Genomic DNA, 25,353 nt, shown 5'->3' with positions numbered 1-25,353 from the left:
AATTCTAAGAATTTAAAATAAGAAATTAATTCACTTCATGTACAGAATGGCTTCTATTTGTGGGGTTGAGGTTTTCAGTATCACTTACTCTTCTGGTGCCAAATGTGTCGGTTGTTGTAATGCATTTTAAAGCAACAGAACTGCTCAAATACTTTTGTTCTACAAGAAGTTTCTTTACAGTAAAACTTATGAAACGTGTTAGTAAGATTCCCATAGTTCCTAAATCCTAAACAGGGGTGAAGAGAAAGTATGGATGAAATAATCGCTTGAACTCTTGAGTTCCTTTGCTTATTATAATTTAAGAAATTTTGATCACGCTTTTCATGTCCACAGGTTTTCTCAAAGTATTTGTCGTCAATTAAATGAATTTAAATCAAACGAGCGTAAATTATATTTATTCATTCGCTACATTGAATTAATGTTAGTAATATGTACTAAATCAGTGCTAAAGAGATTTGCTGGGCACTGCTAGAAATTCTCCAATATTTCCAATCATGAAAGAACTGGAATTTATGGAAAGACTTTCTTCCTGTTTTTTGCTGATCACTTTGAGACGTCCCCCTTCACTCCTTTCTGTTCTAGTTTTGGGTTCAAATGGTGAAGGTTTGAAAAGTATTAAGATTATTAAATCATAGATTCTGTCAAGTAGATTCTGTCCAATTTCCTGTTGAGTTATCAAAGGCAAGTTGAGTTAGCTGTGTCTAGTGTTATCGGTTACTGGCATTTCCTGGAGCTTGTTTGAATCCCAGTGTTCTGACCTAATTTGGCCAATGATTTTTTTTCTATCTTCTCCCAGCAGATTTGTGACTGGGTGTTGTTTGTCCTTCGAGGTGTAAATGATCATGTTCATCATCTTGGGTATTTATTAGAGTTTCAGTGGGTACATAGGTGACTGCCAAGGCTGATCTGCACCCAGAAGGTTCTGCACAGCTAGGACAGTTTATCTCAGACAATTAAGTTTTGAAGGAGTTGCTGGCTCAGGATTTCTTCTCCTTGCATTTTCTCTCTGCCTCAGATATGTGCTTGCTTTCGAAGGAGACCGGACCATTTTTTCTTTGGTTGTGCGAGGTGAAGAGATCCTGGAAGGGTTTCTCCCAGGACTTGAAGTCGACATCAGGATTCCTAAGAGAAACCTTCAGAGTTTCTTTGCTGCACCTTCTTCAATGGCCATAAGACTGCAATGCACACTGAAACATTCTGTAGAAGATTCCCTTTAGTAATTGAATGTTAGGCATTCAGCCTGCATGACTCCGTTATGACTGCCTCAATATGTTGTGGATGCTTGGCATGACAGCAGACTAGGTACATTGACAGTGTACATGCCGTAATGGGCAGACGAGGCAGACCAGCTAATCTTTTCTTTCTTTTCATATGTGAAAGAGACTTGTCTTTGCAGTTTTTTTGTGATTAGATAAGTATTTGAGGATCAAATTTGAAATTGTACAGACTCTTAATATTGCCAGCCCCAGACGTATCTGCATGTTGAGTAAATTTGGATTATATTTCTGATTGGATTTGCCTCCTTATTCATGCTGTCCATGAAATCTGTTATGCTTTAAGTTTCTCCTCTCCGAAGGTGCTTGTGGTTATGTTTTTTTGGGAGTTGAGTGTCCTTTAATAACTTACCCATGTATCCACCATGGACAAGGTGTGCGTGGCCCCTTGGGGATGAGTAACCAGATTATGATAGAATTCTTCAGCAAGATAGAGAGTGACGTATTTGATTCTGAGAATATGGATCTGAATCGAAGGAAACTACGATAGTATGAGGTGCAAGTGGCTATGGTGGATTGGGGAACGTTACTTAAAGGGATGACAGTGGATAGGCAATGGCAAACATTCAAAGAGTGTATGAATGAACTGCAACAATTGTCTGACACAAATATAGAATCATAGAATGTACAGTGCAGAAGGAAACCATTCGGCCCATCGAGTTTGCACCGGCCCTTGCAAAGAGCACCCTATCCAAGTCCACACCTACACCCTATCCCCGTAATCCAGTAACCCCACCCAACCCTTTTGGACACAGAGGGCAATTTAGCATGGTCAATCCACCTAACTTGCACATCTTTGGACTGTGGGAGGAAACCGGAGCACCCGGAGAAAACCCACGCACACACGGGGAGAGCGTGCAGACTCCGCACAGTGACCCAAGCCACAAATCGAACCTGGGACCCTGTAGCTATGAAGCAACTGTGCTAACCATTGTGCTAACCATTGTGCTACCTTGCTGTCCTCTGATGTTCTTGCTATAGAGGGAGTGCAACAAAGATTTACCGGACTGATTCCTGAGATGGAGGGACTGATTTATGAGAAGAGCTTGAGTCGGTCAGGATTATATTCGCATGTGTTTAGAAGAATGAGGGAGGAATTTCATAGAAACCTATAGAATTCTAACAGGATTAGACAGGTTAGATGCAGAATGGATGATTCCAATGGCAGGGGGGTCCAGATCCAGGGGTCACAGTCTGCAGGTATGGGGTCGGCCATTTAGACCATGAGGTAAAGAGAAATGTCTTCGCCCAGAGAGTGATGAGCCTGTGGAATTCGCTGCAACAGAAAGCAGTTGAGACCAACAATTTGTGGGCACGATCCAGTGGCAATGCTGCACTTGAAAAGCAGCTCGCCGTGGCGCAGCATGGCTGATAAAAGCTGGAAGACCCGCTCCCAGGACTTGTTGCCTCACAACTCCTCGTGAGATCCAACACAATCTCATAAGGTATTGACGGATCACTTTTTGGCAAATCATATTCGAGTGAAACAGCTAGCTTCACTCTAACTTGCAGATTACCGAGGTATGCGAGGCATTTGGAACTATCTCCTTCGCCTGAGACACCTCGGGCGAATGCAATTCAATACTGGTCCCCACAGATGGAATAGCACTCGTGGGGGTCTCCCAGGGGATCAGAGGCAGCCAGCTGCATTCCCTTTGAGCAGGGTGGTCTCCTGGCACTGCTGGTGCCACCTGGGTACCTTGGCAATGTCAGCCTGGCACCCTGGCCCTAGTAAGGTGCGCAGGTGGCATTGCCAACTGGCACTGCCAGGGTGCCAGTTGGCACTGCCAAATTGACATTTTTTGCACGCGATTGGGCCCCGGTTGCCTGCGTGAGTATTGGGGGGTGGACAGGGGGACCCTCCCAATGTGCGTTCGGGCTGGGGGGAGATGTCGGGGATTGCTTCGGGGGCTCGGAGATCAAGGTGCCATTTAAAAATGGGGTCCCGATCGCTCACTACACTTAGGGACTTCCGACGAATGGAGCTCCCACTGTACAAAACTGGACAATGCGCGGCCTCGGCCGCACTTTCCTCGTTGAGGCTCCTTATACAACACAAGTCACGTTGAATAGCCATGTGTTTCTCGGCACTGCGGCACCGGAAACATGCAGCTAAATGTGTTTACTATGGGACTTTGTTCCCATTTGGGTGAATCGCACTCTGTATGTTTTCAAGAAAGAGCTAGATGTAGCTCTTGGGGCTGAAGGGATCAAATGATGTGGGAACAGGTACTGAGTTGGATGATCAGCAATGATCATAGTGAAAGATTGAATGGCCTACTCCTATTTTCTATGTGTCCATTCTTTAATAGCTTATGCATTGAGTATGGAAGGACTTTATACCAGAGGAGCCATCACAACAAGAACAACTCCGTCCTAATCCGGAATCCACATGCATACTTTCAATCAGGAATGGGAATCCAGACAAATTTTTGCTTCCTGCTTGTAGCATCCAAAGCACTGTCTGGTTGAGATGAACAATTTTGACATGGATAGCCACAATGGGCCAGTACTACAGCTGAGAGCTTCCTGATCTGTATGAGGCTTGAGGCCCTGAGGCTTTTCCCCAGGGTAAAGGGGTCAATTACTGGGGGGCATAGATTTAAGGTGCAAGGGGCAAGGTTTAGAGGAGATGTACGAGGCAAGTCTTTTTACACAGAGGGTAGTGGGTGCCTGGAACTCGCTGCCGGAGGAGGTGATGGAAGCAGGGACGATGGTGACATTTAAGGGGCATCTTGACAAATACATGAATAGGATGGGAATAAAGGGATACGGACCCAGGAAGTGTAGAAGATTTTAGTTTAGACAGGCAGCATGGTCGGCATGGGCTTGGAGGGCTGAAGGGCCTGTTCCTGTGCTGTACTTTTCTTTGTTCTTTGTATGGCTAAAGGTTTTACAGAACAATGTGTTTGTCCACTAAGCAATCCAATTCATGTCATTTACCTGTATTGCATTGCACTGTGGTGTTTGAGAATGAAAGCTAATTGTCTAAATAGCTAGTTGTGATGCTTTTAACATCCTCCAACTTAAATTGTATAACAAAAATAATTCCTGGGTGGCAAGTAAATAACTGCAAATTAAAAGGGAAAGGAAAAATATGTTCTAGCTCTCCATGTGTGGTAAAATGAAAATAACTTCAGAAAAAGTTAGGATCAGAAGGAAGTAATTATACACAAGGCCACATACTTTTTATAGATTCAATATAGGCCTGTGTAATTCCCAGGAAAAGGGATAATGCAGCTTTAAAAGAAGCTAATTCCTGTGTTCCATAGAAATTTGGCTTGAGGTTGTCTGCACTCTGGTTACTGAATGTATGTGTTTACAAAAAAATACATATAAATTTTACCCCTCCATGCTTTTCCAACTTTATTTTATAGAAGCCTGCCTTAGTTTTTAAATGTTAGGCTTCCAAAATAAGTAGGGGCTGATAACCTTCCATTTAAAGTATCCTCCTCATTACAAATGTGGTTTAAATGTCTGCCGATTGAATGCTGTCTTGTTAATAATAGATTGAAATGAAAATGCGATGTGTTGCTATGTAATTTCTGTGGCACAATTTCTTTTAATTATTACTTTCATTTTTTCTCATTTTTGTCATGTTTTTAGCCTGTTTGCTTTACTATCGAAAAAGCACAACAAAGTTCTGGAACAGGCCACACAATCACTGAGGGGTCCTGTTGGTGCAGAGGAAAATTCACCAATACCCGATTACGTAAGTCTTGAAAACGAACCTATATTTCCATAGCTGACAGCTGTAAAGAGATTCAGATTGTTTATGCTAAACAGCAATCTGGACAACATGAACCATGGATAAACAATTGAATGTGCACAGAAAACTTTTTATATTGAAAGACAAAAAAAATGTTGATAAATTGAAATGAAATCAACGTTTTTGATCAGTATCTGAAAAAGAAAAATAGCACAATGATTCAGTCAAAATCTTTCATCAGCACTGCTGGATTTTCACCTGATTCACTAACTCATCTTTTACCTTCAGACACCAATCAATCTGCATTGACAGCATTTTGTACTACTTCTGGGTCGGAATTCTCCGGCTGTTGGGATTCCCTGTTCCCGCTGGCAGCGCACCCCTACGCGCGGGATTCTCCGGAGCGTGGGGTGGCTTCAATGGCAAATCCCATTGATAAGGGGCGGGAGTAGAAAATCCCACCACCAGTGAATGGCACGCCACCGAGAAACACATGGCTGGGGAACCGGAGAATGCCACCCCTGATCCTATGGAATTGTTGGTTCACCAGCAAGTGGTTCCATCAAAAGACTTATTCGCATGCCTTTGCTCCACATTATATTGTAATAATCAAGCATAAAAATAAAGCTAAACCCAAGGAACAGTACTTCTCCATGGAACGCGTGTACGTTTATTATATAGATCTAATTTGCAGGCTCTTAGCTAGAGCCCTACATGATCATTTTCTACTTGACAGATAGAAAAGGACATAGGATGACACATCTCATTTTTTAGGTAACCTACATTTTGGACTGAGCAACCTTTTTAACAGTTTTTTTTAGCGTGTACAGTAATCTCCAAGCCAGGCAATTGCTTCCGCAGTGGCTAAATGGAGCTCTCTGTGCCCTCCACTGAATTTTGTCAGGGGACAGACTTCATGATGTAAGTCATTGATTGGGGTGCACCACAGCTGCAGTCCATGTTCCCTGCACAGCCCTACTTGTGCCATTTAGCTGCACAATTTAGCTTGGCCAATGTGCAAATGGTGGAGGAGTGCCCAATGTTAACATAGCAGGTTGAAGCTGGGTGGGCAGGCTGTGGGATGTGTGATGAGGAAATGATTTTTGATGGTGGCGTGTTGATTCCATTCCTGCTGACACAGGCCCTCTGCTGTTACTCCATGGTACGGTGGTCTTAGCCTTACAGGCTGGCATGATGGGAGGTGAGTGGCAGGTAGATTGGTAAGGTCCTTGTGTAGCGGCAGGCTTCGATTGATGTAAATCCCCTCTGGGAACTTTCTTGTTGCAATCGCCCTCCTTATGGGGGCTGTTGCTGAGCACTGGGAGCCAGGGCAGTTGAGTTGATCAGCGGGCACCCAAGATGATGCGCATTGTTGTGTTGAGTTGGGTATCTACAAGACTGACGTGGGATGAGTTGTACCATACTGCTGCAGTCAAGTAGATGATGGCAAGAGCTGAGGTCATTAAGCTTTGAGCATCTGCACCTTCTGAAGAACCAGCAAGCTTGCTGTGGTGGGAGTTTCATATTTTGATCTTTTCTGCTTTTTGAAACAGTTAAACCCATGGATCGCTATCTCATAGTGTCCCTCAATATTTTGTCCCTCCAGAAATTTATACAGTTTGAGCCCAATAATTGTTTTTTCTGGTAAATTATTCCAAAACTCTTAATTACTCCTTTTGAGGTTTTTTTTCAAAAATAAAATTCTGATTTTCCATCTGACTTGTAACTTCCTAACTCATGCACAACATGTGAGTTGTAAATCATTGCTGTCTGTATATCCCTGGAACGTGCACGCATGTAGCTTCACCTATTTCGATCTTTACTGAGCGTTAGGAAATAATGAATAGTTACCGAGAGGGACATACATAGCAAGAAATCTTTAAATCATAGTATAGTCAGAGCGTTGGGAAAGCAGGTAGTTTTAAGGGGCTTATATTTGTATTGGTAAACATTAAAAATAAGGTATAGTTTTAAGTGGGTTCAATTTAATATTTCTGTTCCTGGAAGGAGGGTTGATCAGTAAGTTTGCTGATGATACAAAAATTGTTGGGGTGGTAAATAGCGAGGAGGATAGCCTTCGATTCGAGGAAGATATAGACAGGCTGATCAGTGGCAATGAAATTCAATCCAGATAGGGGCTGGGTTAGCTCAGTGGGCTAGACAGCTGGTTTGTGATGCAGATCAAAGCCAGCAGCGCGGGTTCAATTCCCGGACCAGCTGAGAATTCGGAATTTTCCCTCTGTGTACCTGAACAGGCACCGGAATGTGGCCACGAGGGGCTTTTCACAGTAACTTCATTGCAGTGTTAATGTAAGCCTACTTGTAAAAATAAAGATTATTTGCATAAGTGTGCGATGATGCACTTGGGCATAACAAACAAGGCAAGGGAATACATGATAAATGGCAGCACCCTGGGAAGAACCGAGGATCAGAGGGATTGTGGTGTGCATACAGTAGTCCTTTAAGGTAGCAGAACAGGTGGTTAGGAAGGCATATGGTATACTTGCCTTTATTAGCTGAGGCATGGAGTTTAAGAGCAGGGAGGTTATGCTGGGCCTGTATAAAATGTTGGTTAGATCACAGCGAGAGTATTGTGTGCAGCTCTGAAATCCACATTATAGGGGGAATGTGATAGCACTGGAAAGGGTGCAGAGGAGATTTACCCAGGATGTTGCCTGGGCTGGAGAGTGCTGGTTAAGTTTCCATACTTGCTGAGGTTATCCATGAAGGCCTCGCCTTCTCAACCTTGCCCCTCGCCTGAGGTGTGGTAATCCTCAGGTTAAATCATCACCGGTGAGCTCTCCACTCAACGGGAAAGCAACTGATGGTCATATGAGACTGTTGCAACTTTACTTTTACTTATCCATTGACCAGATCTTTGCCCATTCACTTAGCCTATTTATGCTTATTTGTAGCATCCTTACGTCCTCCATACAATTTATTTTCCTACCTATCTTTGTGTCATCACATTTGGGCAACAATCCTTCATCCAAGTCATTTATATAAATTGTAAACAATCAGTCCAGGACTGATCTCGGTGGCGCACCATTTGTTACATCTAACCAACCTGAAAAAAGACCCATTTATGCCTACTCTCTGCTTCTTGTTAGCCAGCCAGTCTTCAAGCCATGCCAATATGTTATTCCCTAAAGCATGAGCTTTTATTTTCCACAATAACCTTTGATGTGACACAGTACATCCACTGGTTCTCCTTTATCCACAACACATGTTACTCCACAGAATTCTTATGATCCCAGAGGACGCCATTTAGCCCATCGTTTCAGCTCTCCAAGCAAGCATCATGACTTTGTACCATTACCCTGCCTTTCCCCCAAACCACTGCATATTATTTCTATTCAGGTAATCATATAATGCCCTCTTGAATGCCTTAAATAACTCAAATAAGTTGTTTAAACACCACGTTAGCTCAACAGTGGATAGCTCTGTTGCTTCACAGCGTTAGGGACCCAGGTTCGATTCCCGGCTTGGATCACTGTCTATGCGGAGTCTGCACGTTCTCCCTGTGTCTGCGTGGGTTTCCTCTGGGTGCTCCGGTTTCCTCCCACAAGTCCCGAAAGACGAGCTTTTAGGTAATTTGGATATTCTGAATTCTCCTTCTGTGTACCCGAACAGTCGCCGGAATGTGGCGACTGGGGGATTTTCACAGTAACTTCATTGCAGTGTTAATGTAAGTCTACTTGTGACAATAAAGATCATTAAATTTTGTTATTAACATTAAACATGATTTCCCTTCCACAAAACCATGTTAGCTCTGCCTGATTACCTTGAGCGTATTCCTTGATATATAACGTTCTTAATAATAGCTTCTAACATTTTCCCTATGACTAAGCTAACTGGGCTGTAGTTTCCCACTTTCTGTGTCCCTCTCTTTTTGAAGAATGGAGTTACTTTTTCTACCTTCTGATCAAATGGGAGCTTCCCTGAAACTAGGGAGTTTTGGAAAATTCAAACCAATAAATCAACTATCTCATCAGACACTTCTTTTAGACCCTTGAACCCATGAGGACTTGTTAGCCCCCTGCTCCAACAATTTACTTAGTACAACTTATTTCACTGAGTTCCACCCTCCCTTTCAGTTCCTGGTTTATAGCTGCTTCTGGGATATTACTCCTATCCTCTATAGAGATGCAAAATACCTGTTCAGTTCATCTGCCATCTCCTTGTTTTCCATTCTCAATTCTCCAGACTCACTTTCTCCAGTGCTCACTTTTTAAAATTTAAATATTTCTAAAAACTCTTACTATCTGTTTTATATTTCTGGCTAGCTTTCTCTTGTACTCTAATTTTCCCCTCCTCATTAATCTTTTAGTCATCCTTTGATATTCCTTATATTCTGTCCAGTCTTCTGGCCTGCCACGTGTCAGCACAATTCTATGCTTTTTCTTTAAGTTTGATACAAATTTAGCCTGCCGTATTGTCACCAAATGCAGTTTGGTGTCATGTTTTGGCTTGTAATATATTGTGAAGCACTTTGGGACAATTTATTAAATTAAAGGATCTGTATAAATACAAGCTACTGACAGGTGAACTGTCAGCTTACCTGTACAGGCACACTTTGTAGTTATGTTTCTCAATATTTTCTCCTCCACTCCTGCCTTGAAAGTTGTTAAACTGGCAGGTCCAGTAACTGAACAAGTGTCTATTCTCCCATATCTGAGCTTTGACCGCAAGTGTTGGAAATTTGCTGAACGCTAGAGGGCAATGCACCCTGTGTCTTGTGACAGAAAATTAGATGGGAACACAAGTGGTGTGGATGACACAAAGTCTACAGAGGGACATAGACAAGTGTAATGGGTAAAAACTTGGCAGATGGAATGGAATGTAGGAAAATGTGGAGTTATGCACTTTGGTAGGAAGAATAAAGAAGCTGAATATTATTTAAATGGAGAAAAACTGCAGAAAACTATAGCAGAAAAACTGCAGAAACTGCAATACCGGGGGATTTGGGAGCCCTCACGTGTGAAACACACAAAGCTCAGCAGGTAATAGGGAAGGCCTTTATTTCAAAGGGATTGGAATATAAAAATAGGTAAGTCTTGCTAAAATTATACAAGGCACAAGTTAGACCACACCTGGAATACTGTGAACAGTTTTAGTCTCCTTATCTTAGGCAAGATACACTGGCATTGGAGGCAGTCCAGTAAAGGTTCACTAGGTTGATCCCAGGTATAGAGGGATTTTCTTACGCGGAGAGATTGAGTAGGTTGTACCTGTGCTCATTGGAGTTTTTCTAAATGGGAGGTGACCTCATTGACACACATAGGATTCTCAGAGGTCTTGACAAGTTAGATGCTGAGAGCTTGGTTGCCCTTGTGGGAGGGTCTAGGACCAGAGGGCATAATTTCAGAGCAATGAGTCAGCCATTTAAGATGAAATTATTTGGAATTTCTTCACTCCGAATGCATCTTATGGTCTTATGGACAGTCTTGTCCTTGACCAAAATTCACACAACTGCACTACCAGCAAGGGTCATTTGATCTTTATTACAGTTGGAGACACCAGCTAATTTTGACCCTTCTATATTCTAGAGCTACTAAGGCCAGTTATAGATATCAGTTCTTGCCCTGGATGTGGTCCGCTAACCCGGCACAACTAAGGAATTGAACCTGAAATTTCATGGTTGCATAATTTGCTGCCACACTGCAAATGGTATTTACCCACAAAATCATGGGAGGAGTGCTATCACCCCATGTAAACCTACTGTATTTTCTAGTTTTTTTAAAAAGAAGGCTGCGACATTTACCCACAATTTAAGTAATGGGGAGAGTAATCACTGTTTATTGAGCACTAGAGATTATTTCTGTAACTCAAGGCCAAATATTTTAATATAAGGTTCAGAAAATTATAGTAATTGTTTTTGTTTATTATGCCTTTTGGTTACAGTTACTGAATTAGTATGAAATTAGGGAAGCCTTTTCATTTTCTCCCAAGACTGCTTTGTTCAGTCACATAAAATGTTGTAGTTTGTGGGTGTAATTATAGCCAATTCAGTGAAGAAATTAACTTTTTAAAATAAAAGGGATCAGTAGTGTTTGTCATATTCAAACTTCCTTTATGCTCCTGTGTGGCAAAATGGAAGGGCATGGTGAAATTGTCCATCCATTCATTTTTTAATTTTATATTAAATAGCTTTAAAAGTTTAAATTGACTTCTCACCAAACATCACAACAGAATTTTCTGGTTTTCAAGAGAATAGCATCCATGCTTGCATGCATCTAACATGGATTTAGCTGTCAGGGCTGAATGATTGTGTCTTTTTTTTAGAAATTTAGAGTACCCAATTAATTTTTTCCAATTAAGGGGCAATTTAGCGTGTTCAATCCACCTACCATGCACATTTTTGAGTTGTGGGGATGAAACCCACACAAACACAGGGAGAATGTGCAAACTCCACACGGACAGTGACCCAGAGCCGGGATTGAACCTGGGACCTCAGTGCCGTAATGTAGCAGTGCTTGCCACTGTCTTGCCCTGAATGATTGTGCATTACATTACATTACAAACCGGTTTGTCCTCATCCAGTGACGAGCCGCATGTGCTTTTTTAGGTGTAGAAACTTTGGTTAATTGTCTCTTCCATTCATCCAGGGACAGTGTGACTTATTGATTTGCCCCTCCCAGTACTTTGGCTGAAATCAACTAACTCAGCACAGTCCAAGAATTCCTCTCTTTGAACATTGGGTTTATTTCACTGACGCACACAAAGGGAATTGTGAGGTTATAAATGGTGCCGCAATCTCTTGGTACCTGTTGGTGTCCTTTTGGAATGTTTACTCAGTTTCAAAATAAGCATCTATCAAATGATGTAAAACTCACAAAACCTGTGTCTGCAAATTGCTAAAGTAGAATTTGAGACATGAGTGTTGTCATTGTCAGAATTGTCAGAATTAAAGCAAAGGAATTATGATGCTTGTTTTGATCAATAAATGTTCCTGCGCTTTTCAGTATTTAATAATAATAATCACTTATTGTCACAAGTAGGCTTCAATGAAGTTACTGTGAAAAGCCCCTAGTCGCCACATTCAGGCGCCTGTTCGGGGAGGCCGGTACGAGAATTGAACCCGCGCTGCTGGCCTTGTTCTGCATTACAAGCCAGCTGTTTAGCCCACTGTGCTAAGCGACCCTCATTTGAGAGCTGATTTGTCACCTCAAATTGTAAAAGTAGGAAGGGAATGAATGACAAATTCTACATTATTGAGGCAGTGCAAAGTAAAAAGATTTGTCTTTATATAGTTCCTTTCATGACCTCAGAACATCACAAAATGTTTTTCAGCCAATGAAGTTCTTTTGCAGTGCAAAATGTTTGAATGTAGGAAACATTGCAGCCAATTTGAACACAACAAGCTCCCACAAACAACAACCTAAAATAACCAGACCATCTGCTTTAGTAATAGTAGTTGAGAGATGATTCATGAAGGCCTGCCTTCTCAACCTTTCCCCTCACCTGAGGTGTGGTGATCCTCGGGTTAAACCACCACCAGTCAGCTCTCCCCCTCAAAAGGGGAAAGTAGCCTATGGTCATTTGGGACTATGGCAACTTTATCTTTTCCCTAGTAGTTGAGAGGTAGATATTGGCCAGGGGACTCAGGAGAACTCCTTTGTTCGCCTTCAAAATAGTGCCATGGGATCTTTTATGTTCATAAGGAGGACAGGAGGGGCTTCAGTTTAACTAATCTGGAAGATGGCACCTCTGACAGTGTGGCATCCCTCAGTACTGCAGTGGAATATCTGGAGAGTAGAATGTGAACCCACAATGTTCTGACTCAAAGATGACAAAGCTACTGCTGAACTCAAGCTGACGCAAATAATGAGCCTGTAGATGGGGAGCTGGTATAAATGGGGGGTTGAAAATATACCATTGTCTGAAACACTGACGACCTGTGACCTGCAAATGCTTCTGACAGCAATTGGGTGTCAAATTTGAAAAGCATCCTATTCTACAGCATTAACTTTTCACCTTGACCACAAAAGGCCAGGGAACTGGGTGGTGCACTGAATTTGACTTTCCTTTACTCTTTTAGTAGCTGAATATGATACTAGCCCAGACTAATGAAAGACAATCTCTTGTGTGTTGGCTGTAAGTGTCAAGTTACTGCCAGTCTAGAGCACTGAAATAGGCAATTAGAATCAACTGGTCTATGTTAGTGTTTATGCTCCACACAAGGTTCTTCCGCCCTTCTTCATCCAACGCGATTAGTATATCCTCTTATTCCTTTCTCCATAATGTGCTTATGCATTTGCTCCTTAAATGCATCTAAGTTATTTACCCTAACTACTACTTGTGGTACTTCCGCATTCTTCAACTGTTTGAGTAATACAGACGGGGATGGTCAATAACCAGAAGAGACAGATTTAAGAACCAGAGGACAGATTAGACTTTTTAAACACAGCAAGTTATGATCTGGAATGCATTGCCTGAAAGAATAATGGAAGAAGATTCAATCGTAATTTTCAAAGGGGAACTGAGTAAATGAGGGTTTCCCAAGCTGGGTTCCATGGAAGACATGACGGGTCCGGCCGTTTAAAGTTGAAAAAAGCTGTCTCTCCAGTTTGTCCTACTGGAGGTGATTTTCACACTACATTGGTTACTGGTAGGCTGACTATGTGCGGCCATCAGCAGCCAATGCATTAAGAAGTTGGCCTTTGATTGGACGGGATGGAAAAAGTGGCAAAGGATGGTGAAGCGAGCAGCAGAGCAAGATAGGCTGCAGCCATGGGTTGGGAGGATAAGCGACCTTGGATCAAAGGAGGGAGAGGTGAGAATGTGAATGTGTGTGTTTGTGTGAGCGAGGGAGAGGCATGAATGAGTGTGTGTAGGGGAGAGGTGAGAGTGGAGTGTGTATGTGCGTGTAGTGAGCGAGTGTGTGTGCGCATACATGCAGGTGTGGTGTGAGAGAGGGCACGATTCAATGAAAAAGCACCCTGGATGTAACACAGACCCTAGGAGGATGAGAAATGGGGGGAGGGGAGCGATGACAGATTAGGCCAGGCCCTATGTGAAGCGGGTGACGATGAGGACCTCCCTGGCCCTTCGGGCTTTCCAGACCCTTACCGCTGCTGCCTGTCCTCCAGCCTCCGGCTGGTCCTTCGGTTCCTCACCAGGATTGTTCTCCAGCCCTGCTGGTCCGGTGCCTCCTCGTCCTCCCACTGTGAGGTGGCCACATGTTCCTCCTCCTCCATCTCCAGCACGCCGCCCTACTGCTGTGGAAGACACAGCAAACCACCACAAAGCGGGCGACCCTCCAGGGGTGCACTGGAGGGCACCACCAGAGAGGCTGAGGCATCGGGGCTGCATTTTAAGCAGACAGGTGCATTGTTCAATGAAAATTAAATGAAAATGAAAATCGCTTATTGTCACATGTAGGCTTCAAATGAAGTTACTGTGAAAAGCCCTGAGTCGCCACATTCCGGCACCTGTTCGGGGAGGCTGGTACGGGAATGTCAGACTGGGTGGCCACATGGTCTTTGTTGTGCCGTCTCTGCATAGGTCACCGGCTATGGGGAGAAAGCAGGATTAGGCTACTGAGTTGGATGATCAGCCATAATTGTGATGAGTGGCGGAGCAGGCTCGAAGGTGTGCTGGAGATGGGGGAGGAGGAACATGTGGCCACCTCACAGTGGGAGGATGAGGAGGCACCGGACCAGCAGGGCTGGAGGACAGTCCTGGTGAGGAACCAAAGGACCAGACAGAGGCTGGAGGACAGGCGGCAGCGGTAAGGGTCTGGCATCATTATCCAGGTCCTAAGCAGATACCCCTTATCCCCCAAGAGCCAATTGCCATCCTGGATTGGTCCTCGAAGAAGCCAGGGATGTCTGACTGCCCCAGGATGTAGCTGTCATGTACACTCCCTGGGAATAGCGCACGCAAAATCTAAAGGTGGTGGCCACTCATGAGCTGGATGTTCATAGATACATAGAAGATAGGAGCAGGAGGAGGCCTTTTGGCCCTTCGAGCCTGCTCCGCCATTCATCACGATGATGGCTGATCATCCAACTCAGTAGCCTAATCCTGCTTTCTCACCATAGCCTTTGATCCCATTCTCCCCAAGTCCTATATCCGGCTGCCTCTTGAATATATTCAAAGTTTTAGCTTCAACTACTTCTTGTGGTAATGAATTCCACAGGCGCACCACTCTTTGTGTGAAGAAATGTCTCCTTATCTCTGTCCAAAATGGTTTACCCTGAATCCTCAGACTGTGACTCCTGGTTCTGGACACACCCATCATTGGTAACATCTTCCCTGTCTAGTCCTGTTATAATTTTATAAGTCTCTATGAGATCCCCCCTCATTCTTCTGAACTCCAGCGAGAACAATCCCAACCTAGTCAATCTCTCCTCATCTGACAGTCCTGCCATCCTTGGAATCAGTCTGGTAAACCTTCGCAGCACTCCCTCAGAGAAGGAGACCAAAACAATTCTCCAAGTGGGGCCTTACAAAGGCCCTGTGTAATTGCAGCAACACATCCCTGCTTCTCTACTCAAAACCTCTCGCAATGAAGACCAACATACCCTTAGCATTCTTTCCCGCCTGCTGCACCTGCATGCTTACCTTCAGTGAATGGTGCACAAGGACACAAGGTGCACAGGTCCCGCTGCACACTCCCCTCTCCCAATTTACAACCATTCAGGTAGTAATCTGCCTTCCTGTTTTTGCTTCCAAAGTGAATAACCTCACACTTATCCAAATTATACTGCATCTGCCATTGATTTGCCCACTCACCCAATCTGTCCAGATCTTGCTGCAGGATCTCTGCATCCTCGTTACAATTCACCCTCCCACCTAATTTGGTATCATCTACAAACTTTGAGATGTTACATTTTGTTCCCCCATCCAAATCATTAATATATATTGTGAATAGCTGAAGTCCCAGCACCGATCCCTGTGGTACCCCACTAGTTACTGCCTGCCAATTTGAAAAGGACCCATTAAACCCTACTCTTTGTTTCCTCTCTGCCAACCAGTTTTCTATCCATCTCAATACATTTCCCACAATCCCATGCGCTTTAATCTTGCACAATAATCTCTTATGCAGGACTTTGCCAAACACCTTCTGAAAGTCCAAATATACTACATCGACTGGCTCCCGCTTGTCAACTGTACTGGTTACCTCTTCAAAGAATTCCAACAGACTCGTCAAGCATGATTTTTCCTTCATAAATCCATGCTGACTCTGACTGATCCTGCCACTGCTTTCTAAATGTTCCGCTATAAAGTCCTTGATAATGGATTCAAGCATTTTCCCCACTACCAATGTTAGGCTTACTGGTCCATAATTCCCTGATTTCTCTCTACCTCCCTTTTTGAATCGCGGAGTGACGTGAGCTACCCCCCCAATCTGCAGGGACAGTTCCAGAGTCTATAGAATCCCGGAAGATGACCACCAATGCATCCACTATTTCCAGAGCCACCTCCTTAAGCACTCTGGGATGCAGATTCTCAGGCCCTGGGGATTTATCCGCCTTCAATCCCATCAATTTTCCCAGCACCATTTCTCTACTAATGTTAATCTCCCTCAGTTCTCCCCTCTCACTAAACCTTTCATTCTCCAACATTTCCGGGATCTGATCTGAGTCCTCATTTGTGAAGAGAGAACCAAAGTATGTAATCAATTGCTCAGCCATTTCTTTGTCCCCCATTATGCATTCCCCTGTCATGGAATGGAAGCCCTTTCTGTTGATGTAGGGCACTCCCTGTTGGCCCAGTGAGCTCAAGGTAACATGTGTGGAGTCTGTCAGCCCCTGGACCTGTGGCATCCTGCCAATGGCAGAGAATCCTGCTGCCCCGGCATCTTGTTGGCCTTTTCTGTGTCAAAGTGTTTATAATCTTCTGCCGGACAAACAGGGTATCTGTGACCTGTCTGTGCACCTGTGGGCTGTGGCCTGCAAGATGCTGCACAAGTCCCCGCCCAGACCCTGGAATGATCCTGAGGCATAAGGGTTCAGGGCTGCGGAGACTTTGCCGGCCACCAAGAGCAGATGTCCTCCTCCTCTACGTTGTGCCAATTCCACAAGGACATGGCACAGGAACTGCACGGTCTGCTTGTTGAAGCGGAGCCTCCTATGGCGTGCGTTGTCCCTCATTTGCTCCAAAGACCAGCAATGCTTGTTCACCCTGGAAGTCGGGTAATGCATTTTGGAAGGTCTAATGCAGGTAGGGAATATACAGTGAATGGTAGAACCCTTAAGAGTATTGACAGTCAGAGAGATCTAGGTGTCCAGGTCCACAGGTCACTGAAAGGGGCAACACAGGTGGAGAAGGTAGTCAAGAAGGCATGCGGCATGCTTTCCTTCATTGGCCGGGGCATTGAGTATAAGAATTGGAAAGTCATGTTGCAGCTGTATAGAACTTTAGTTAGGCCACACTTGGAGTATAGTGTTCAATTCTGGTCGCCACACTACCAGAAGGATATGGAGGCTTTAGAGAGGGTGCAGAAGAGATTTACCAGAATGTTGCCCTGTATGGAGGGCATTAGCTGTGAGGAGCGGTTGAATAAACTCGGTTTGTTCTTACTGGAACGACGGAGGTTGAGGGGCGACCTGACAGAGGTCTACAAAATTATGAGGGGCATAGACAGAGTGGATAGTCAGAGGCTTTTTCCCAGGGTAGAGGGGTCAATTACTAGGGGGCATAGGTTTAATGTGCGTGGGGCAAGGTTTAGAGTAGATGTATAAGGCAAGTGTTTTTACACAGAGGGTAGTGGGTGCCTGGAACTCGCTGCTGGACGAGGTGGTGGAAGCAGGGACGATAGTGACATTTAAGGGGCATCTTGACAAATACATGAATAGGATGGGAATAGAGGGATACGGACCCAGGAAGTGTAGAAGATTGTAGTTTAGTCGGGCAGCATGTTCGGCACGGGCTTGGAGGGCTGAAGGGCCTGTTCCTGTGCTGTACTCTTCTTTGTTCTATTCCCCTCTGGTCTCATTCTCACCTGATCGGCGGCTGGGTCGTTATGGTGTGGGATGCGGCCCTGGGCGTGGGCTGCCGCCTTGAGTCTCTCTCAACGCTAGCAGCACTACGAGGGAAAGTTCAGTGGGGTCCAAAATATCGTCCATACCGTTCAATATCTGTAAGGAATTGGGAGAGGGTCTGAGATTGACAAACAGCGATGTCCCCCACCTACCAACGCGCACGCCCTGCCCACGCACACCCGGCTAGCGGCGGGGGGGGTGGGGGATGCCTTGCTCACCAGACCCCAGACAATGTATCCCAGACACCCGCACATAATGCTACCTCAACTGTGCACAGGTCCCCTCCCTGGATTGGTGACAGGTTCCCTCCTCCAGTCGAGGACATGTCCCCGGGGCTGGTGCCCATCCCCTTGGTTTTTGGATATTGGCTGCTGTGTCTGTGGTGTTGCCTCCCGCAGTGATCAGGCACAGTGTCCAGGCATCATGGTCTGATTGGAATGTCAGGAATAATTTCCACATGTCACGTCCATCCATGGGAATTCAACTTGGGATGTGTGAAGTGCTCACTTAACCACAATTGCCAATTCCTGATTAACAATAGCCTTCAGCCGCAGGGCCAGAGTCTTATGGGTTGCCAGTGGGGCAGACAGGCAGGGCCTAGGGTTGTACCCAGAATGGGTATACATGATCCAGGGGTTGGCATGGTGGACCCAAGTGTGGTTGCCCCTCTAGCAGAGAACCCCCCTCGCGCTGATACTCCTCCACCCCACCCTCCCTTGCCCCGGGCTCTTTGCCTGTGAGCGAAGATAGCTGCACGCGCAGTAGCCCATCTGCCAGTTTCACGTTTTTAAAAAGGAATACTGATAAGCTCCCGTGTCACCACTTTCTGGGGAGGCGGATGGATCACAGGAGGACATTGGATATAGGATGGCTCTTGGTAGTTGTATGGAAATAGGCTTAAGTGGTGATTATTAGTCTCTCGCCACACTACGGTGGGATCCCTATTGCACTTATGGGAGCGGGTCGGTTGCATCATGAATGGTTTGGCGCCTGACGCTATTCTCGTATTTGGCCTCTCCCGCTATTTGCCAGCCACATCGCGCTCTCACTCAAGCGCAACAAGTCCACTGAATCACACCCAGTGTGTGTTTGTGTGTGTGGTGAGAGGGAGTGTGTTTGTATGTGTGTGCGTGGTGAGAGGGAGTATGTATGTGTGTGTGTGCGTGGTGAGAGGGAGTATGTATGTGTGTGTGTGTGATGAGATGGAGTGTGTTTGTATGTGTGTGCGTGGTGAGAGGGAGTATGTTTGTATGTGTGTGGGTGGTGAGAGGGAGTGTGTTTGTATGTGTGTGGGTGGTGAGAGGGAGTGTGTTTGTGTGTGTGTGTGGTGAGAGGGAGTGTGTTTGTATGTGTGTGTGTGATGAGAGGGAGTGTGTTTGTATGTGTGTGCGTGGTGAGAGGGAGTATGTTTGTATGTGTGTGTGTGTGATGAGATGGAGTGTGTTTGTATGTGTGTGGGTGGTGAGAGGGAGTGTGTTTGTGTGTGTGTGGGTGGTGAGAGGGAGTATGTTTGTGTGTGTGGGTGGTGAGAGGGTGTGTGTGTGTGTGGGTGGTGAGAGGGTGTGTGTGTGTGTGGGTGGTGAGAGGGAATGTGTTTATGTGTGTGTGTGTGGTGAGAGGGAATGTGTGTCTGTGGTGAGAGTTTGTGTGTGTGTGATGAGAGGCAGTCTGTGTTTGTGAGTGTGTGTGGTGAGAGGGAGTGTGTTTGTGTGTGTGTGGGTGGTGAGAGGGAGTATGTTTGTGTGTGTGGGTGGTGAGAGGGTGTGTGTGTGTGTGGGTGGTGAGAGGGAATGTGTTTATGTGTGTGTGTGTGGTGAGAGGGAATGTGTGTCTGTGGTGAGAGTTTGTGTGTGTGTGATGAGAGGCAGTCTGTGTTTGTGAGTGTGTGTGGTGAGAGGGAGTGTGTTTGTGTGTGTGCGAGTTTGTGTGTGTTTCTGTGTGTGATGAGAGGAAGTCTGTTTGTGTGTGTCTGTGAGTGTGTATGGTGAGAGTTTGTGTGTGTGTGTGGTGAGAGTTTGTGTGTGGTGAGAGTGTGTGCGTGTGTGGGTGGTGAGAGGGAGTGGACGGATGCGAGTAGGTGAGGAGTGTGTGAGGTGAGAGCTGGATGTCCAAAGATGTTTAGGTTTAAGTAGATTGGCCATGTTAAATATTGCCCGTCAGTGTCCAAAACGTTATGTGGGGTTACTGGATTACGGGGATAGGGTGGAAGCATGGATTTAAGTAGAGTTCTCTTTCTCAGGGCCGGTGCAGACTCGATGGGCCGAATGGCCTCCTTCTGCATTGTATGGATGAATGAGAGGTGAGTGCTTGGATGCGTAATAGGTGAGAGGTGAGCGCGCGGGTGGGTGAGAGGTGAGCACGCGGGTGTGTGAGAGGTGAGCGCGCGGGTGTGAGATAGGTGACCGCGCGGGTGTGTGAGAGGTGAGCACGCGGGTGTGTGAGAGGTGAGCGCGCGGGTGTGTGAGAGGTGAGCGCGCTGATGTGTGAGAGGTGAGTGCGCGGGTGTGTGAGAGGTGAGTGCGCGGGTGTGTGAGAGTTGAGCGTGCCTGTGGGTGTGAGGTGAGCGCGCGGGTGGGTGAGAGGTGAGGGCGCGGGTGTGAGAGGGGAGCGCGCGGGTGTGTGAGAGGTGAACGCGCTGGTGTGTGAGAGGTGAGCGCGCGGGTGTGTGTGAGGTGAGCGCGCGGGTGGGTGAGAGGTGAGTGCGCGGGTGTGTGAGAGGTGAGCGTGCCTGTGGGTGTGAGGTGAGCGCGCGGGTGGGTGAGAGGTGAGCGCGCGGGTGGGTGAGAGGTGAGCGTGCAGGTGTGTGAGAGTTGAGCGTGCCTGTGGGTGTGAGGTGAGCGCGCGGGTGGGTGAGAGGTGAGGGCGCGGGTGTGAGAGGGGAGCGCGCGGGTGTGTGAGAGGTGAACGCGCTGGTGTGTGAGAGGTGAGCGCGCGGGTGTGTGTGAGGTGAGCGCGCGGGTGGGTGAGAGGTGAGTGCGCGGGTGGGTGAGAGGTGAGTGCGCGGGTGTGAGAGGGGAGCGCGCGGGTGTGTGAGAGGTGAGCGTGCCTGTGGGTGTGAGGTGAGCGCGCGGGTGGGTGAGAGGTGAGCGCGCGGGTGTGTGTGAGAGTGGAGCGCGCGGGTGTGTGAGAGGTGAGCGCGCGGGTGTGTGAGAGGTGAGCGCGCGGGTGTGTGAGAGGTGAGCGCGCGAGTGTGTGAGAGGTGAGCGCGCGGGTGTGTGAGAGGGGAGCGCGCGGGTGTGAGAGGGGAGCGCGCGGGTGTGTGAGAGGTGAGCGCGCGGGTGTGTGAGAGGTGAGCGCGCGGGTGTGTGAGAGGTGAGCGCGCGGGTGTGTGAGAGGTGAGCGCGCGGGTGTGTGAGAGGTGAGCGCGCGGGTGGGTGAGAGGTGTGCGCGCGGGTGGGTGAGAGGTGAGCGCGCGGGTGGGTGAGAGGTGAGCGCGCGGGTGTGTGAGAGGTGAGCGCGCGGGTGGGTGAGAGGTGAGCGCGCGGGTGGGTGAGAGGTGAGCGCGCGGGTGGGTGAGAGGTGAGCGCGCGGGTGGGTGAGAGGTGAGCGCGCGGGTGCGTGAGAGGTGAGCGCGCGGGTGGGTGAGAGGTGAGCGCGCGGGTGGGTGAGAGGTGAGCGGGCGGGTGGGTGAGAGGTGAGCGGGCGGGTGGGTGAAGGGTGAGCGGGCGGGTGGGTGAGAGGTGAGCGCGCGGGTGGGTGAGTGTGTGTGTGTCAGAGGTGGGTATGTTTCTTCATGGTTCCGTCAGTACTCTTGGAAAGTCAAAAGTGTTTTGTGGCTGGAAAAGTTTGGAAAACTCTGGGGTAAATACTCGAAGTGAAAGAACAAGGGGTGTGGGACTAATTAGGTACCTCCTTCAAAGAGCCAGCACAGGCACAATGAACTAAATACCCTACTTCTGTGCTGTATGATTACATGGATTTTATGAATTAGGGTTTTTTGAATTTGCTATTGGGTTTATTGTGGAAATCTTGTATTTAAAGCCTCTAATTTTGGTTTCCTTCACAAGTGGAAACATTTTCTTCGCATCTACCCCATTAAACCCTTTCATTAGCTTGACAGCCTCTATCATCTCCTACATGAAATAAGTCTTAACAGCCTGCCATTCAAATCTGAACCTAGTTCAGCTAAAATTAGTAGGTTTTCAGAGTGGAAAGGTGGCAGGTGTAGGAAATGAGAAAGTCACACAGGTGCAATACAGGTTGCTGTTCTGAGGCAGAGGTTAAGACACTATTGGATGTGAGTAGAGGGAGTTTTACTCTGCATTTCATCGTTGTTGGATTTAGTCTGGTAATGACACTAAGATGCTGCAATTAATTTAAAGTTAAAAATAGCAAATATCAGTTTGAACAGATTTTAATCCTAGTAAATTATTACCTCTCATTAAACTCCTGTTTTTGTAAATACGAACAGTACTCAGCAACTTGTAAATAATTGATCAATTTTGATCTATGATAACCCATCGGTGATACCCAGTATGCAAAAAGGGGGTCTCCCAATTAAGACTAAGATAAGGAGAATTTTTTTTCTTTGTGTGTCATTCGTCTGTGAAAATTTCTACTCCAGAGAGAAGTTAAATGCAGAGTGCTGGAGGTCATGCCGGGGTAGCAGCAGGTATATCTAAAAGTGAGGTGTCAAACTGATGAAGCTACAATGTGGGACACCATACGCAGCAGGCGGTAGAGCTGGGGGCATTGGATACTCCAAAGGCTTTGGGTCCTGACAATATTCTGGCAGGAGTACTGATGACCTGCATTGCAGGATTTGGTGTACCCTCAGACAAATTGTTCCAGTACAGCTACAACACTGACATCTACCTGGCAATGTGGAACGTTTCTTCCCCCATGTGTCCTGTAAACAGGACAAATCCAGCCAAGTCAATTACCATCCCATCAGTCTACTCTAGATCATTAGTACAATGATGGAAGGGGACATCAACAGTGCTTACTTAGCAATAACCGGTTCACTGATGCAGTTTTGGTTTTGCCAGGGCCACTCAGCCCCTGACTTCATTACATCCTTCATTCAAGTATGAACAAAAGAGCTGAATTTCAGAGATGAGGCGAGAATGACATCAAAGCAGCATTTGACTGAATGTGGCATAATAATAATAATCACTTATTGTCACAAGTAGGCTTCAATGAAGTTACCGTGAAAAGCCCCTAGTCGCCACATTCCGGCTCCTGTTCGGGGAGGCCGATACGGGAATTGAACCCGCGCTGCTGGCCTTGTTCTGCATTACAAGCCAGCTGTTCAGCCCTCTGTGCTAAACCAGCATAAAGGAGCCTGAGCAAAACAGGAATCGATGGGAACTGGGGACCTGCATTGCAGTCACACAAAGGAAGATGGTTGTGGTTCTTGGAGGTCAATCATCTCAATTCTAGAACATCATTGTCGTTTTTCCTGTGTAGTGCCCTCGGCTAAACCATCCTCAGTTACTTCATAAATAACCTTCCCTCCAACATAAGGTCAGAAGTGGGGATGTTCACTAATGATTGCACAATGTTCACTATTCATGACTCCTCAGATACTGAAGCATGTCCAAATGCAGCAAAACGTGGACAATATCCAGGTTTCAAGTGGCAAGTAACATTAATGCCACATAAGTGCCGGGCAGTAAGTCTAACCATTGCCCCTTGCAATTCAATGGCAATTAAATTGCAGACCCCCACTTTCTACATTCTGGAGAATTATCATAGATCAGAAACTGAACTGAACTAGCCATATAAATACTGTGGCTACAAGAGCGGATTAGAGACTAGGAAGTCTGCTGGAAGTAACTTACTTCCTGATTCCCCACTTAAAGACACAAGTCAAGAATGTGATGGAATACTCTCCACTTGCCTGGATGAGTGCAGCTCCAACAACGTTCAAGAAGCTTGACCCATCCAGGACAAAGCAGCCCGCTTGATTGGCAGCCCATCCAGTACCTTCTACATTCATCTCCCCACCACAGTTGCACTGTAGCAGCAGTGTTTACATGCACTGCAGAAACTCACCAAAACTCAGGCTGCTTAGACAGCACCTTCCAAACCCATAACCACTGCCGTGTAGATTGGACAAGGGCAGCAGACACATGGAAACACCATAGCTTCGAAGTCCCACTCCAACCCACTCACCATCCAGACTTGGAAATATATTGCCGTTCCTTGATCAAATCTTCGAATTTCCTCCCTAACAGTACTGTGGGTGTACCTACACCACATGAACTGCAGCATAGAGTCATAGAGGTTTACAGCATGGAAACATGCCCTTTGGCCCAGCTTGACCATGCCGCCCAGTTTCTATCACTAAGCAGTTCAAGAAGGCAGCTTACCACCTTCTCAAGGGCAATTAGGGATGGACAATATATGTTGACCTAGTCAAAGACACTCCTCACTGAAGGAATAAAAACAAATGTGGACTCTGGGTCACTGAATATGTTCAAAGCTCAGTGAGACAGAGTGTCGAGGGTTATGGGGGCAGGAAGGAAACTGGAGTTGAGGCTGTCACTGAATAGCTGCAGATCATCCTAAAGGGATCAGAAGTTGTGGCACGAGTTGGTACCAATTATATATGTTGAATGAATAATGAGGTCTTGCATGAAGAATTCAAGGAGCTAGGCAGCAGATTAAAAAGCAGGACCCTAAAGATTGCAATCTGTGGATTACCCCTGGTGCTAGTTTGTACAGAAACAGGAGAATAGGACAGATGAATGTGTGGTTCAAGATTTGGTGCAGGAGGGAGGGTTTTAGATTCCTGGATCACTGGAATCATTTATAGGGAAGGTGGGACATGTATAAGTGTAACAGCCTACACCTGAACCAGAATGGGACCAACATTCTTGCTGGTGGGTTTGCTTGTGCTGTTGGGAGGAGTTTAAATTATCTCGGCAGGGGGAGAGGACACAGAGCATTAATACAATAAAGACACAGCATACTATCGTAAAAGAACCAAGACAGATGGAGTTCAGCCATGTTGAGTTCCAAGGGAGTAAGGCGAGACTGGATGACCTCTACTTTAATGCTAGGAGGATATAGGTAAGACTGATGAGTTAAGGGCTTGGATTGACTCGTGGAATTGTGATATCATTGCCATTACAGAGACGTGGTTGAGGGAGGGGCAGGACTGACAACTCAGCAGTCCAGAGTATAGGATCTTCAGGCGAGACAGCGGAGGGTGTAAAAGAGGAGGTGGTTTTGCATTATTAATTTAAGATTCAATTACTGCATTAAGGAGTGACGATATCTTGAAAGAGCCTTCAAATTAGGTTTTCTGGGCAGAGTTTAAGAATAACAAGGGGGTAGTCATATTACACATTATAGGCGCCAGTCAGCGGGCAATAGAGGAGCAGATATGTAAATGTAAATAACCTTTATTGCACAAGTAGGCTTACATTAA

General features: G+C 46.1%; 1 protein-coding gene across 4 annotated transcripts in view; it reads left to right on the top strand.

Moving 5' to 3' along the window:
• The window catches only part of dym (dymeclin), a 536,995-nt gene that overhangs the window by 354,133 nt on the left and 157,509 nt on the right, over positions 1-25,353 (top strand). For all 4 annotated transcript variants that reach the window (XM_038790496.1, XM_038790499.1, XM_038790497.1 and 1 more), the window contains one exon: positions 4,881-4,986. In XM_038790496.1, coding sequence (XP_038646424.1) covers positions 4,881-4,986 — 106 coding nt within the window. The remainder of the gene's footprint in view (positions 1-4,880; positions 4,987-25,353) is intronic.

Source organism: Scyliorhinus canicula, chromosome 3, assembly GCF_902713615.1.
Source record: "Scyliorhinus canicula chromosome 3, sScyCan1.1, whole genome shotgun sequence".
NCBI lineage: Eukaryota > Metazoa > Chordata > Chondrichthyes > Carcharhiniformes > Scyliorhinidae > Scyliorhinus > Scyliorhinus canicula.
Note: the sequence above shows the minus strand (reverse complement) of the source record. Positions and strands in the feature narration are given on the sequence as shown.